This window comes from Zootermopsis nevadensis, unplaced genomic scaffold (genome assembly GCF_977971745.1).
Source record: "Zootermopsis nevadensis isolate Lab colony 2312 unplaced genomic scaffold, Znev_1.0 Znev_ptg000022l, whole genome shotgun sequence".
NCBI lineage: Eukaryota > Metazoa > Arthropoda > Insecta > Blattodea > Termopsidae > Zootermopsis > Zootermopsis nevadensis.
In genome coordinates this window covers 18,628,614-18,646,323 of record NW_028259154.1, presented here as the reverse complement: position 1 = coordinate 18,646,323, position 17,710 = coordinate 18,628,614, and the positions used below count along the sequence as shown (strand labels likewise).

Genomic DNA, 17,710 nt, shown 5'->3' with positions numbered 1-17,710 from the left:
AGACAAAAACATATCTCCTGGGCACACTTTTTAAAATTTGTTGTTAAAAGTGAAAATATTCTGTGATGCATAGGTCTGTGTTTGATTCAAGAAAATGTTGTTTCTTGTTTAAATATAAACTGGGAAGAAGATTTATTTTAATTTCAGAATAGATGTGTTAACAATAAATGACATCTAGATTTCAGCCCAGATATGACAGTTACAAGTATAGCCTTGTCCATGATAGTGAAGAATGCAGTCTATAATGCCAGTATTATCGGATATTATAAACACGTTATTTTAAGCTTATTAACCGTCTGGAATTTTTTGCTTAATTTATTAGTCCTACTATTTTTCGGAGAATGATAGCCTACAGTAAAGAACACGTCTTTTTTGTTAAAACAGTATTTTTTCTGAAAGGTTTCGACATTGAACCCTTACGTTGATCCTCTTTTGTTGCAGTTTTATGACAAGCAATTAGTAATAGAAATGGAGCGATATGATGCAACTTGACTGTACCACCAGCACACAGTCTTCACAGTTTCTTCACCGTGATTCTTAGCTATTGAGGTGTCAAAAGTGAAGGTGCTCTTACCTGCCTAAAATTTTGGAAACACAGCCATTGGATACTTGAAGGATGCGCGAAATGTCGCAGGGCCGCGCTCCCGAATGTGCCAGTTCGACAATTTTCTGTCGCGTGGAATCCGGCAGGGGTCGGCCGCTGACGAATACCCCCCCTAGCTGGTTCACACCGCTGTGCCCTGCGGGGGGTCGAGCCACCAACACAGTAGAACAACTACAGTTAGGGCAGGAGGCAGGGCTCCAGGGGTGCGGGCCGAATCAGCACAGCAGAACAACTACAGTCAGGGTTCCAGAGGGAGCTTTGGGAACAATGGGAATTGCTGTAACCATTTTACTAATGAACTAGGCTTATAAATTTATGTGCAAATGCACTGCAGCATTAGTTACAATTGTCATTAGTGTTTCAAGTATTGTCTGGCCTTTCAGGTTTCCGAAAAAATTATACTTTGATCTCCATAATAGATCTTCATATGCTTGTTTACTGTTCATGTCTTTCACTTATTTATAAGTTAACAGACAGACTTTTTTCTAATCTCGTTTTGCACTGTCTGGGTAGAGAATTTAATCGACCTTGAAGCACAAGCTACTAGCACCCATGCGCAAATTCTTCTAACACGAAAAAAGATCGAAAAAGATCGCGCTATTCTGAGTTCTTTATTTTCTAGCCGTGTTGTCGCGACTCATTTTTCACGACTTCTTTCAAGGAAGAGTAACGTCTCAGAAAAAATTATTCGTCGAAGTGTAAGTCACAGCAAAGAAAGAGAAACTGTTCAAAGTGGAGTGGTTTATTTTAGCAAAGACGTAAAAGGTGCGGGATTGTTAGTGGATTTAGAAGTAAATAATTTTGGGACATGATGGCCAAGCGCATGGAAATGACATATCCACAGTACCAGGCTGCATTTTCTTTAGATTGCCATTCCGGTTTCATAAGTTGTAGATTTGGGATGGGGGATTAGAACGGCCTGACCGGGTTACCTGGTTTCTCGTGGTTTTCGTAATTTTCTTCAGCTACTGCCAGGAAATGCCTTTAAATAGGCAACAATGTCCCTCTTCCGAATATTTATTTTAGCCATCATTCATGATCATTGTGCCATCTGTTTCTCACCAGTCTAGTGTGAGAGAAATGACGGTTGTTATAACGAATATCTTGTCAAATATTCCAAGTGGGCCAACTTTTATATTTACTGATACATCGTTAAATAGTTTATAATTTTTGTGCCAATTTCAACAATAAATAAATACTGTTGTTGAGGTATTTCTTCAAAATACGTTTTCGAAGGAACGTAAACCAAGGATCTGTTAACACGGACACGGACTGTTTGCGATAGTACTGAAGTTAGTTCTTGAAATAACACACTACTCCCTCCTCGCCCACTACTTTGATAACATGATGTCAGTAGTATCTGCAGTTGACATAGCGTCTTTAAATAACCAACCATTAGTGGAATGAAATAAACATCATAGCACTTATATCAAACTAAGGGCGGAGTCCTTCTTGAGAAATTACTACCTGTTCTGCTGGTCAAGAAATTTTCCGCCTTTTATGGAACACAAATGTGCATTACTGCGTTCACAAGAGCCCTTCACTAGTTTGTATCTCGAGCCAGTTTAATCCAGACCACTTCCCATGTTTATTCGAAATCCGTTTCAATATTTGGTTACCGTCCCATCTATTCCTCGGATTTTTCCACCAGCATTTTTCATATTTTTCTTTCGTACTGTATGGCTCTTCTTTGTTCTCATCACTGCAATACATCGAACTCTGAACACAGTTGTAATAAAGATGATTTTAAAAGTGGACTTGCCGTATCCGAACAGAAATGCTTTGTAGCGACGCTGTTTAGGCCCGATCATTGTTTCGCACGTTCTCGTTGTGACGGGTTAAAAGAATTCGGGGGGAGGGGCTCATGAAACCATTTGTGGTGAAGTGAAATCAAAGGGGTATGATTGCCATGGTACCGTCAGGGGTTTTATGGGAACAGTTGGGTCTGAATGAGTCTACGCTGAACAACTAAGGGCCCTGGTGGAGCCAGTGACCATCAGGCTGCACGGCCTACATCCCAGAGATTGAAATTTCACCAACTAAGAATTGATTTGTTGGAGATTTCTGTCTTCCGAGTTGTTGCGCTGTGTAGTATGGTCGTTGTTTACCAACGTTCCTGAGGTCATACTGCCTCCGTCATCAGGGCGATGACGCCCTGATGACGGAGGCAGTATGACCTCAGAAACGTTGATAAACATCGACCAGACTACACAGCGCAACAACCCAGAAGACAGAAATCTTCATACTCATCGCTGTGAAAACCTCAAATCTTACAAGAACTGATTTGTTCCTACCGGTCGTGAATCTACCAGCCATGTTTCGGAACACCTTACCATTTATTATGTCTTTCCATGATAACCCATCTTACTATTAAACGTTTAACTGCAAGATTGATTCATAATGTTCTATAGGCTCAGAGACAGTCTTCTGGATTTAACAAAAAGGCCCTTTTCTTGCTTCAGTTTTAGGTTTTACGAACCACTCTAACACATACCGATTGCTCATTTAATATTATTGAACTGGACGGTTTGTTAGTAACGAATACAGTTTAGGCATAATTTGTCAGAAATGTCGCTACACCCCAAAAAGATGTGTTTTTTGTACTGAAATGACGTCGAGCCAATAATCGCAGAAGTGGCCGAACCACTTGTAGCAGCCACTGCTCTATCTGTCTTCGTCTGTCCTCTCTTCCATGACAAACCAATTCGTTCCCGTCTCGTCCCAGAATGTACGAGTCAAATAGGGGGTGAGAGAAGGAAGTTTTACAAAGGACCTTGTTTACACAAGCAATATACCATTGCCTGAAACACCTTTTCTGTCTTAGCTCGGTTCTACTTGCAGATTAGTAGTCATAGTAATCTAATGCATTTGTAGAAAATGTATGTGTAAAATGTCCCGGTCAGATTTACATTAAATGCTACAAATTTAAATAAATTTAATTTGACTAAGTATTCAATATTATCTACACGTACACCTGTGTCATTGTATTTATTTCTATCTGCCATTTAGTGGATCATAGAAATTGGTTTATGTAGGAATAATGTGTATAGAATATCCGGATTGTATTGCGCTCGGGCAAATCTGAAGCAACGATCGATATACAGAGTGTCCCATAAGTGTAGATTCACAGACAATATATGTATTATTTTTGTTCCGATTCTGAGCTATGGAAGTGAGTAGAACGTGTGGCAGTAATTCTATGTGTGTGGGTTTCATTAAGCTGAAAGTTACGAAATATGGTTGACATATGGAGTAAATTTTGTAACAGCTGCCTGCGGTTTAGACATGTGAGAACCTCTTTAGAACTACCTAAACACTTTACTTATTTCAATCCACTTCTGCCTGTCACGTACTAAGTCATAGCTGTCGAGTAGATATGGCGAAACTGCGCACGGAAATACATTTGCATTAAAATAAGGCAAATATCAAAGAAACAAAAAATTCTGAAGCAGTGCAGTTATACAATTATAAGTCCTGGGTTTATAATTCTGACTGTTAAGAATTGTCATAATCTGACAAGGTAGGAAACATTGGATGCTTAAAATTTCACTCTGTTAGCTTCGTTCGTAATGTTTGGTTGTTACTGAGGATGGAATGCTACCACGATGAAAAGGATTGTGAGGGATGCACATGGGAGTTGTTAGTGATCAACTGTAGTTCTTCCGTGCACGATAGGAGGATCAGAGCGGTGTGAGAATCGAGCTAAGAGCTGGATCTCGTCAGCAACACGTGACCCCGCTAGGATAAGAGGTGACCGAGGACACCGACGTTACAATTGGAACAGCGGTCGTTAGGAAACTCCACCTCGTCATTTGGTTTAAACTCAGTTTATATAAATTTGTGCTTACTATTTTGTATTTCGTGTTTCCGGCTGGTATTACTCTGTGTTTATATTGTTTCAAGAAAAGAAGGTGAGTTAACTTAGGTACAATTTTATTGTAAACAATTTTTATATATTGCTAATATTTCATATTCCGTAATAAACAGTTTTCTGTTTGTAGCACTTGATCATGCTCATTACTAAGAAACAGATTACGTTTCTCACACAAGGCCCAGTGCGGAGTATTAACAACATTACGTAATCATTTCATTTGTGTACACAACATGTCAAATATATTAATGGGTCTGTAATGGTCCCCTGAAGACAGAATAAGCGAGTCTAAAGAAGGCTGTATAGTATTATAGTTTTATAGTCTTTTACACATTGTAATATGTACAAATTATACGTAATTAAATAACTGTTAAGCGTGTTTAATGACATTACATAGGTATGCCAACCAATTAGTGATATAACTGAGTGAAATAGACGATATTTATATACATTTAACAACGACTTTACGAGAGCTTTATCAAGAAGATGAACCAAGCGTTGTTTTCTAGTGAATGTAGGAAAATATTAGCGTCCGTTTCTTAAATATATTGTAATTGTGATATATATGAAGTTCGGAATTTGCAGAACTTGGTTCTTGTTACATTATGATAGTTTTAGCTTTAAGAAGTAACGTTATTATTACAGTTTTCAGTAGGTGTTATGCAGTTTTTAGAAATTGTCTGTATTAAAAAATGTTTTGAAATGAAAGCTTGTTAAGGTGAAGCCATGAAGTTGGCTTGGTTAGGCCCGTAATAGAAAATGAGTAGTTAAGGAATGTGTTATTATAACCCGAAATAAAGTGAACCAAAAGAGTCAGCCAACCGTAAACAAGAAAATAAATTGGTTTGCATTGTAGTTAACTGAAACACGGAACATACAATCAAGATACAATGTTTTAATATGACATCTTTGCCGCTTGTGGCTTGGTTTGTAACCATTTAGATATTAATGTTGTTAAACATGTTTTCCCTAGGATTTTTTTTATTTTAAAAGAAAACTTATCCATTAAACACCTTCATACCATAAAAACTTCAAAATAACATTACGTTACTTGAGTTAGATACGATTGTCAACAGACAGTGAATCTGTGTTGATCGTATTTTGTGAAGGAATAAAAAGCATAAGAGTACTTTTGCATTGTAGCGTTCCTTAGGCCCTATTTGAGAAAATGAAAAGACGAAATGGACTGTGTATAGTACCTTTGACGTAATGAATTAAATATGAGTTGACTGTAACTTACTTCTTCCTTTTCACTTAGTAAATCTCGTGAGATATAACACATTTGGTGGTGTGTTACACCTATTTTTAAGCCATCTGTTATTAAAATAGGCCTGCGAGTCTAATGTTGGAATTGAAATAATCAAGTGCACATAAAATTAGATTACTCGTGTTACAGTATCATTTGTAAACGTGACTTGGTGGAATTTTGACCTCTGGTTCGGTCCCCCCGGTCACCCGCCTCGCTGGCTCACTTGCTCGAACAGTTGGCTTCAGCACCAGCACTGATGAATATCTAACATGGAGCTGGAAACCTTAAAAGATCGTTATCATCCAACTACATCAAGTATTATATGTTTACAGACAGTTTGGTAACATGAGCATACATAACATGCATATCTAAATAGGCTTCTAAACATATGGGATACCAATTCTCTGCTCTTATTTCTATCAAAACCTGAATATAATTTAATATTAATTAGCATAGACTTGTATTTGATCTAGTCTATAGCAAGACGATTGGAAAAATATAATACTTAGTAGCTATGTAGCTTACAAATCTTGTAAAGACAAATAGTGTTAATATATATTGGTGTTTTTCTACTTAAATTCATGCTAAGGCATTGATTCCAAATAGCTCTTTCAGAAAGTGGATATCCCAGTTCTTTCTCAAACTTACTATTTACATTTAAGCAGAAATAACGTACTAAATCATTTAAAAAAACTAATCGATTTTCTCCAGTCACCATGTCATTCGAAGCTGTTCGACCTACACGGTTGAGAATGCGTCACATAATAAATTGAGAAACAATTTTGGTTTGGAGTTTAGCCACCAGCTTCATGTTATGGTGCTTAGAGCAACTTCTGTTAGTTGTACAGTAGTAGTGGTTCAGTAGAAATAGATTAGTTCTAGTGATGATAATCAGGGACAACTTTTGGCCCCGGCTGAGGGACATACACCTTGTAAATTGTTTATCAAACGACGTGAAACAATTTGTGTGTATCTTGTAGGTTGTTTTAGGCACGTTGTTTCGAATATCCGCCAGAGAAATTGCTGTTTTACTCGAGATTTTCTGATTATTGCCCCCTTCTGCAAATCTTATGCTAAAATTGGTTTTATAAAATGGATTGATTGAAGATGGCTGTCATCTGGGTTGTTATACCGTGTAGTTTGGTAGAAGTGTACCTAAGTTCTCCTTCCGGATAAACTTCTACCAGACTACATGGAGCAACAACCCAGGAGACAGACATCTTCGGGCATACCGCCGTGAAAACCTCAAATTATACAAATGGAATGATTGTTTTAATTTGGCTTAGAGTTTCAGCGTTATTGTTGCTTACTACGAATACCTACAAAATAATATTTTCTTAGAATTATACAGTTAGTATTTGGACGTCTTTAATGTTAAATTATTAGGGGTTGAATGATGGAGCGAGGCGGAATGAGTGGGGCAAATAGCACTTTGTGGAAACAAGAACTTGATATAAAATATTGATTTGTAGCCTCGGAAGGGAACCTATTGGAGACCGAGACGTTGATAGACGACTTCTGCGAAGGGTAAGATGAACTTTAGGGAAATCGGCTGTGAGAATGTTTATGGGATTAAAGTGGCTCAGGATAAGTTCAGTGGAGTGTGTATCTTCAGGTTCACTATTATAACAAGATGACAATTTTTTTATGCTCAGAGGTTTGTTAGCAGTCAGTATATATATCAGTCTACCGTTTATCTATTTCGCCAAGACAGTTGCGTATGGCTTATTTGGCGAACTGCTTTATTAAAAGTAAGTAATGTTGCCAATTTTGTCGTGTGGGAGAAGAAAGAACGCACAGCAGGAGAACACCTTTTCAATTTGTGAGCGAAGTTTGAATCCCTTGTCACTCCAGGTACAGGGAGGTCTCTTGAATACAGCGAAAACTGCGCGTTGTGGGAGGGAGGAAGTTTAAACGATGCGCTTCTGTACTGGATGTTAACTTCAAGAGCATCGCATGACGGGTTGCACCCATTTGTGCTGCGCTACCCTGCTTATCCCGGCCGCCTTCATTGGACAATACAGAAGATCGTTTGTTACAAGAAGCAAGTTTAGAACAACGATTACAATGTTAGGTAAAAAGTTCCTGAACTGAATTTTTCTCTATGATTAACTCGTTTAGCAGTTATTCCATGCTGAGCCCGTCAGACCTGAATCGATGAGTCCAGAGTTTCTACCGGTGTCAGATAATCTACAGAAGTCCTGTGTTTGAACTCCGCATGTGTTAACATGCCCTGAAGCAGCGAGAGGACGATGAAAGATATACATTTTTCTTTTAAAAAAAACAAAAAACAAAAACAGGATGACTAAAATTGGAAAGAGAGCAATAGACATGTAGGAAGAAACTAAAGAAGTTAGACAGAAATACAACTGAATTAGGCCAGCGTGAGCCGTGGATAACATAAAATATGAAACTGAGTTAATGGGAGTTGATGAATATTTCTAAATTTCGGGATGGATTCATGGATGGGTTGCTTGGGGGTCTGTCGATGCGCGAGATGCAAATAGAACATGCTCTCAGATGTTCGTATGTAAACATTTACAATTCTTTGTGAACCCTGTAAGGCCTATGTAAAAGTTATTTTATTCTACCAGCAACAGCTTAAAGTATCTCGGATATTTGCGCAATTATAGCGAGCCGTAAGGAACCAAGGGTCGCCAGATGATGATTAATGTCGTGCTACTTTTATGAAAGAATTTACTGTTCATATTTTTCACAAATTCGCCTGCCATGTGACCAACATTACGCTAGACTTTTGTGGGTGAAAATAAAAGCAAGAGGAATACGGCCCTGGATGAAAGCAGAATGTGAGAGAGAGAGAAGCAGGTGAAGACCATGCAGTCTTCCTTGACGTTTGGGTTCTTGTGGGCGGAGAGACGCAAACTGTGTAAAGTCGAACAGAACAGACCGTCTTCTGGATGTCACGTATTATAGGCCTCTAATTCACTGACATTCTATTCCTCAGCAGTTTTTCTTCTTACCTTCAAGATGTTGCAATTTTTTAGTTTTTTCTTTTCACACTCTGACTTTCTTTAGATTCTGAAGTGTAACAGTCAAGACTTGAATAGATCGATTTTGTATGCCTCGCCGCTCTTCTTAACAACATTCTTACTGATTCTGTAGCTCTTCTGAATTTTCCTGTAAACATTGTTCATCATTCATACCCAGTGTCTGACATTCTTATGTTAAAAATTTTCCTCATTTTCTTCGGTGGTTCGGTTTTACTGACTTTCTATTTTCAGACGTTTGACACAAGCTCTTAAGGATCAAGCAGAACGACTAAGACTTTATTTTTGGAGACCTTTTTCAGATTACTGTAGTCGTATTTTAATTACTGAACTTACATCGAATTAACATGCACAGTGAACAACCGCTCTGAATTCAAATAATTGTTACACAACAGCCCTCAGCAGTAACAAAAATAGCCTTTTCTTCATCTTCTGGTAACGAATAAAATAAATTCTTCGGCATATTCGTCAAAATAGACTCTTCCAATTTAATTTCTTCATTTTTGAAGTTAAAAATTTGTTTTAACAAATGACGATAGTACAGACGTGCTATATGTAGGTCTAATAAATCTGGGAAGGAAATTAAGTCAGTATGATTAACTCGATTTTTGTAACCTGTCACTTGTTATCGTTTCATGTCAGCTTGTCTGAATAAATGCTAAATACGGAAATTTAAATAAAAGTTCCTGTATTTTAGATTATTGAAGATTGGCATGCGGCGAAGATAATATTTAAGATGAAAAAGCGATGAAATTCTGTTACACAGATTATGTTACGATAAATAAAATATGCAATAACAAAGCAGTACATTCTTAACGAAGCCTTAAAGTGATACGTTGTAGCGTAATTCAGCTGTGTGTAGAATTTAATATATAACTACGGGTGTGTGATAAGAATACAAGGCAATTACAGTGAAAGTGATACAGCAGTCATGCAAATGAAAAACAATTACAAGGCTTAGAGATTATTCCAGGAGGAAGGCCCAGAGAAACATAAATATCATAAAGAAAAAACTCAGAAATTCTATGGACCTGTTGTAATAGACGCTAGTGGGGATGTTGATCCAAAAGTAAAGCAAATGCAGAGAAAACTAAGTAGTGTGTAGTCTGTGTTCGTGTCTACATGTTAGCAGCCGTTATTCTCCATGCTGTGCCGTCTCCCCTACTCACTGCAGCTCCATATCAAGAGAACTTCACTGCGAACTTCTTTCAATGATCCCCTTTGGAAAATCAACCCTTAATACAGGCATAATAACGCATAACGTTTAGATATAAGTATTGTGCATAGCTTTCAAACATTGTATCCATCATGATTCTATAGCTTCTCGCTTCTCGGGAGTAGTCATATTGTTGAAATGTCACTATGACGTGTGGAACGCGTTGGCTGTGTGTTTATTGGCAAGGGGTGGAGGGGCCATGGTCATTGTATCGTTCGTGAATGCGCACTTGACCGTGATTGGCAAAGGCGCGGCGCTATCTGAGTCCTGACTGCAGTACGCAGTCAAACCTATGTAACAGAAACAGAGCGAGCAGTAGGTGTGCTTGGGCAAAGAGAAATAATCATTCATCGCCCTGATGACGGAGGCAGTATGACCTTTGAAACGTTAGTAAACATCGACCAGACTACACAGCGCAACAACCCAGAAGACAGAAATCTTCATACTCATCGCCCTGATGATGGAGGCAGTATGACCTCTGAAACGTTAGTAAACATCGACCAGACTACACAGCGCAACAACCCAGAAGACGGAAATCTTCATACTCATCGCCCTGATAACGGAGACAGTATGACCTCTGAAACGTTGGTAAACATCTACCAGACTACACAGCGCAACAACCCAGAAGACAGAAACTTCAGAAATAAGCAGGTTCGTTTTCGGATTTGCAATAAAAGTCGTTTGCAGATCATTTCAGTGGATTGTACAAAATGTTGATGGGCGTTTGGTTGTTGGGAACTTTGAAGGGGAGGGGGTTGTAGGTTCAACCCCTTTTCCTCCATTCAAAAGTAGGCCCTCCTTAGGGCGACTATAAACAAACGTTTTCTTCTGAATTAGTTTTTCATGTCAATAGTACAATGTTGATGCTTTCTTTTTGTGTACACTTGTTAGGATTCATATGCAGAGTTACCAGAACACGACAGCAGAGCGAATTCCCAGTAGAAGTAAAATCGAAATAATCTGAAATAACGCGAGAAGTAATACATTCATTGACAGATGAAAAGACAAGACGATAATAAAGCTTTTGAACATTATGTAACGACTGACTAAGAAAACGAAAATCCTGGGCGCTCTCTGTTTTGTGAACATTAGGACAAGAGCAGTCGTGTTTAAGAAGTGGACTGTAGCCACACACGGCATGTAGGATATGTATAGGCCTGTATCCAATATTGTAGTTACGTACACAAATTAGGATTCACCTCAGACCATGGAAAATGCTCATAGAGATCTAACAGTCGTCGAATTATTTTCACCCTGATGATGGTGACAGAGATGGTCCCTGAAACGTCGGTTTCGTCTTTTAACCATTTCACGTCGCTCATCGCGCGAGAAGATTTTATTGAGTTTCGTCGCCGCGAAAGCTTCAGAACATAAATTCACATATTTTACTTTGTTATTGTCTATAAGACTGTCAACAAATTTATGTTCCATGTGTTTTCATGTTGTTTGCATTTTCTTGCGCGTATAAGGCTATAGACTCCTTTTACTGTCTTCTGCGTGCCGATTATAAGCGTCCCTGCCGGGCAGTGGACCCGAGCCATGCACAGTGCCCGCTTTCCCATGGTAACTGCTGTTCTGAAGCGTTCATTCATTGTGTTTGTTGTTGTACGGACCCTTTGTTCATTGATCTTTCTAGAGATCTTGTCTGAATAGCAAAGCGATGCGATAATGATTTTGTAATCCCCGGCACGATAAGCAATGCATTAATAATTGCGTCCAAGTCTTCTGTACATTGACTTCATTTCTGATCACAGACGTAGGCCCACTACTACTAGCGGTCTCTTTCAACAACTTAAGAAATACGTTTGTCAGTTGTTTTAATCCATATGCAGGAAGTTTGGGGAGGTGTGGCAGAAATCTTGTGTGTTTTGTCAGGGCTGTAACATACCACATGAATACTGGGGCCAACCGCATTCTTTGAAGTAATTACTTTGTATTTCCTCAAAAATGTAATTTTGATTTGTTACTGTTGTTCCCGTATGTTTGAACTTAGTCGCATTTTCAAAGGATTTGTTGGCTCTTGTTTTATTAGACTGTGGTTTTGTCCTGCGTTCCGCTGACGAGACATGAACACACAACTTCTTACTACGTAGTTTACTCACTTAGTGATCTCGACCGCTTCTCTCATTATCCCGTCCAGTTCATTAATATTTACGTTATTCGACGCTACATAGTAAAGGCCATTTAAAGCGTCGTTAAATAAATAAATAAATAAATAAAATAATACTGGAAATGTGAACTTTTTGAAGTATACTTATATTCCAGACTCGTTCTTCACGCCACTTCACGTGCTTTATTGTTTCTCTGACGTCATCCGAGGTCACTGTTGATCAGTAATATGTTTCAACAAAAGCTCACATTATTATCGCAGAAATGTTATCCGAAGTAAATGTAACTTAACATTGTGTGTCAACAATTACGTTGGTTCCCATTTCTGCGCATTGTCTTTTGGTCGGTCATTGCACAAAAAATGCGAAAGACCTCGCTGGCCTATATGACGCGAGGGTACGTTATCTCTGTAATCATCGTCCTCAGCAGAGGAGATACCTTGTTTGAGGTTCGTAAGAGCAAACAGCAGGTCCTGTAGCGGTAACCTTCTTCACAAGAGCTGGGACATAACCTGGTATTCATGTCGGCAGCCTTGTAGCCTATTCTTTTCTTCGCAGCGGGGCCCCAACAGGGGATCGCTACCGCTACCGCACTCTGCGGGAGGGGAGACTGAGCTAGGAATCTTCCGTCAGGGGCACACAAATATTCGAAGTTTCCCGTAACAGATGTTCGTCTTAAGTAGCCCCATTTTTATACGTTATTTGCATAAAGTGACATAATGAACGAATAACGGAGAGATGTGTTTCACATGTTTCGTCTGCGAAGTTCTACTAGATGCATTTTGAACGAGTTTATAATGGGAAGCCAACACTAAAAGATGCGTGGAAGTTTTTGATATGTTCATATAGGAAAAATAAACATTCTACATGAGCATTGAAAATAATTGTTAAAGAATGGCTTATGTTACGTGGAAGTAATACACCGTTTATTTGAACATTTTTATAAGGTGGATGATTGATTACTACAAGGACAAATAATTTGTGATGCTATGTAATATGAATAGAATAGCAACAATAATTTTGTGTCTGAAATTTAACGGATTCATTTCAGGGAATGCTTACTACCATGTAGGCCAATTTATGACTCTTTCAAGCTCTGGAGAAACAGAATAAGTGATAAAATTTACCAATGTTTTGTGTATCATTCTTTTGATTGTGTTCTGGATTCTTCATTTTTACGTAAATATTATAAACACAAAATTGTAACTTCAGCCATTGTTTTGTATGGATATGAAATTTGGACGTAAGAAGTAAGTGCCAGGAGACTGAATAAAGATGCTCAATGATTAGTTTAATAATTTGTGTATTTACTCTTCACCAAATATATGCGTCATGAAGTCAAGGTGACGAGATGGACGAGGCATATAGCACGCATGAGAGAGATGAGATTTTCTTACCAAAGTTTTATTGCAAATCCTGAAGGAAATGACGCATTTCGAAAGTCTGGGTATAGATGGAAAGATAACATTAAAAAGAATCTTTAAAAAGTAGTCTGTGAGGAGGTGTAGGCTGGGGTTATTTGGCCCAGAACGGGGACCAGTGGTGGGCTATGGTGAACTCAGTAAAGAACCTTCGAATTCTATAAAAGGCATTGAGCAGCTATTAGATCAATTATTTTATGAAACCGTTACATAAATTTATAAAATGACAACACGTGTGAGACTACGTGCTTCGGCAAATTTAGATTGTCATCTTCATTTTCTACATTGATCAAGCCGTAGATTTTTTAGTTCAAGTAATTACTTCTTATTATGAAATCTAAATCATGTCTATTGTGACGTACGAGAGAATTTGTTCAGCCCTGACTACACTCAACATGGTGCCATGTCAGTAGCTTGGCGGAAGGGGAACAATGTAAGACTATTGTGACTTTACTGAAACTCAATCCTCCTCTCCAATAGACCGAAAACTATGATCTGCACCGGACAATAACAACCTACCTTTCAGAGAATATGAATATTCTCAAATATTTTGTAACAGAGGGCGACAGGTTTTGTAGACTTTTATAATTTTCTACCAAAAATAAATCTGAGGTCCCCAGAAATTAATTATTCTAAACGCCTTTGTTTGCTTAGTAAACTCCATAGCAAGTTTTTAAAGGATTCTTAAGTTATTTGACGACGCTGTTTCACCCTTATGGGGAACAATAACTCCTTGGAACACAGTCCTTCCTTCGAAACTAGTAGTTGTTCAGCTAGTCAACATATTTAGTGCATTTTTATGGACCCTGAAAATTTATACCGTGTTCACAGCAGTCCGCCACTGGTCCTTTCATGAGCGATTTAAATGCAGTCAATTCTCGCACACTCTCATGAAGATTAGCTTTTGTATTATCGTCCTGTCTGCATCTAGTTCTCCAAGCTGGTCTTTTCCCTTCACGTTTTCGTATCAATATTTTGTAAGAATTTTTATCTCTCCCATGGTCGTTGTATTTGCCGTCCAGGTCAACCTCTGTTATCTTATTACCCTAATGATGAACCAAATTAAAAAAAAACGTTATTCATCATAACTGTGTGTACAGGTACCTTCCTTTTCATAAACTGTCTGGGACGGCATGAAATGGTTTTGAGTTAAATGTAGTTCGAAAAGACAGATTTAATGATAAGGTAACTGATTTGTGAATCTGCTTAGGAGACACCACGGTTAGGTGATTTTTCTTACTGCCCTTTCGAATTTGAAACTTGCACACTCTACTATCTTTCTATAGGATGCAAATAGCTTAGCAGTCAGTGTCACTGCGTGAGCCTCGCAGCAAATAATCGGGCCGCGTAACAAGTACCTACAACTTTCTGTCATTCCCCCCGTTGGAGTAGATGCTGAAGCATTCCACAGAGTTGTTGCTCTGAACGAGATGTGGTTGCTGTAACGGGAGAAAGCAGCGGGTATCCGGGCAACTTGGGGATCAAAGACTCCTTTCTACTCGTTACAGCGTCCTGGACAGGTGGTCTGCCTCGACTTGCAGCTACAGCGTGTCCCGTAATTATTCACATCATCACAAATAATTTACAGATGCATCATAAAAATTATGTTAGACCTGATCCTAACTGTTAAACTGACTGTTTTTTATGTCTGCAACGCAACAGAATTTTACTGCCATACTTATTTAGGTATTAGATATTTATTGATCATATCATCCAATTTTCTTTTGTGATTGATTCTTGTATCTTTCTGACTTGATTATGTAGATTTATGTTCAAAGCTCTACCGGCCGTGTTCTATGCAGTCTTTCGTACTTATAACAAAGCTATTTGAACAACAAATAAGATCCCTCCACCCTTTAGTTAACAAAGAATAGCCGGATAATAATCATGAAAGGGTTCGCCCGCGAGGAATAGAAATAACAGGTCGGTTTCTTGTGTACCGACACCCCCACAGCTGTGAAAATTTTTCTAAAAGCCGGCCTCTGCGCATCGCAATGACGGACCGCCAGAGTTTACGTCGCAGGTATGCCTATTTGTACGTGCCTGCATGATATAACATCTCACTGACCGTCTGTGAATGGTGGTGATGTTGTTGAAAACTACAGGCTTCTATCACAAAGAACTCTGCATTTGCTGAGGGAAGGGTTGTAGAATGCCAACAAGATCCAGAAGACTGAATACAATGTACACAAATATTAGACGAATAAGCATTTTGTGTTCGATTATTGGCAGAGACAGGGATTTTTCTGTAGGCCCTACATCCAGACCGGCCAACCCCTTGTCCAGTGGGTACCAGCACAGCGTGAAGCTAACCGTTTGAGTTAATCTAATGCAGAGTCTAACCTCAGGCCTACTTCTGCTCCCGAGTAGACGTTTGTCTTTATGTTATAGGCTAGTACTTGTTTTATAAGTTGTCAGTAGCCTAATAAAAGTTTCATTTTATAGGCGTGTTTAGCTTGCTTTTAGATAGGTCTTTGTACATTCTCATATTTAAGAAAATGCCTTACCGTCGAATTTCCACCATAATATGTTTTGAAACTATAAAAAACGTAGAAGATAAAGTGTGTTAAGGAATTTATAAGTTATTCTACTTCTAAGAATCGCTGTATCTCATAGAATATAGATTTTTAGAAGAGTAGCACTGGTCTAAATTTTTTTTGGTGTGTAGAAGTTGAAAATAACATCTAATTACAAAGGTAAATTGCAGTACTGATTCTCCTGGGTCATCCATTGTCAGGTTACTCCTGATAGAGGATGAGGAAAAATGAGAGAAAATGAGGTAAAATTAAGTTTGTTAGACGTGTATTTCTTGAAGCAAGCAGCAGCTGTCTTTATAGGTTAGCTTTTAGTAGGGCTTCCTTTGTTTAAACTGGAAATTTTACACTTGAATTGTCCCACCGCTGCTTGCTTGTTTGTTTCAAGTTTCCATCGACCTAGGTCTTTTATAAGGAGAGGCTACGGTTCATGCCATGGGCATATGCCATTCTGTGTGAGGCTGCTTCGAAACTCAGGTGCCTGGGGTTCATTTTGGTCTAACAGTTTATGTGGAGGAAACACAAAGCAACTCTGACTTTTATTTTTGCAATAAAACTAATATTTTCACTTCTTCTCTTACCATAAAAGTTGAAACCGTAATAGGCCAATACTATCTTGTGTAAGATAATCGTCTGGTGATAAATGGTCATCATTCTGTAAGCCTGTCTACCTTTTTGTACATTGTGATCAAACTCGTATCCAGTATGTGAAATCCGTTATCGCTTTTATTTTAATTGATTTTTGTTAACTTTGAGATTCATTAGGGTTCCGAAGGAACGAAGTTCCTGCTGCGTTTATCCATACTGTAGGTATTGAATGGCCAATTTTCCAGAAACTCGGTGCCCTTGTGGTCCTGTCATCTATTCCTGTTTTGTAACTTTTACTTTCAACAGCACACAATGTAGGCTTAGGCTACCAACAACAGTGGACGCCTTTCAAACTAGAGCAATGGCATTTCTTAAGATCGTTGGGAAATATGCTGTGTATTTTTAAGTAATAAGGAAAATATGTAGATGAGGAGGAAATAAAGAAGGGAAGGATGAATGAATAGAGGAATGAAAGGCGAAAAAGAAGAAAGCATTCCTCGTTCTGGCCATTCAAACTGGCTCCGTGGACAGTAGTTTATCAATCTGGATTGTTGAATTTTTAGACCTTATCCATCGTCTGATGTTATACAGCCAACAATAGACCAAAATCTAACAATCTAAATTGTATTACACCATCGTCAGAATAGTTCAGAATAGAGTAGTTTATCAGTTCATCATTACATTACCAGATTTCTTTCCGAACGTGTGTCTCTGACAAAGCTGAGAACAGAAGGATTTGTTTCAGGATTGCAATACAAATTCGTAACAGGTGGATACAACCGGCCAGCGTATTTTTCTGAGAAGGACCGAGGCGGTAATTCTCATTAAGAGATGATTAACAGAAGTCTCGAGGCGTGGCGAAGTCTTCGTAGCGTGTAAGTTGGTGCGGACAGTACAGTAGGCGGGGCTTGAATCTTAACTCCGCCCACCTGTCCTCCAGGCTTACCCATCACATGGTCAAATAACAGCAGCGAAGGAAACAAAGTTTCAGATTTCCGCTAGCCAAGCTCCTCTTCACGTTCCTGTCACTCAGAAAATATTTACGCATTGTCTAAGAAGAATCATTTTTCAGGAGATTTTCGTAACACAGGTTCGGAAGTGAGAAGACCCC

General features: G+C 38.6%; 1 protein-coding gene across 1 annotated transcript in view; it reads right to left on the bottom strand.

The window, feature by feature from the left end:
• LOC110834286 (paired box protein Pax-6) overlaps positions 1-17,710 on the bottom strand; it is a 113,901-nt gene that overhangs the window by 57,142 nt on the left and 39,049 nt on the right. The window contains exon 4 of the mRNA XM_087354129.1: positions 575-740. Within this exon, the coding sequence (XP_087210255.1) occupies positions 575-740 (166 nt within the window). The remainder of the gene's footprint in view (positions 1-574; positions 741-17,710) is intronic.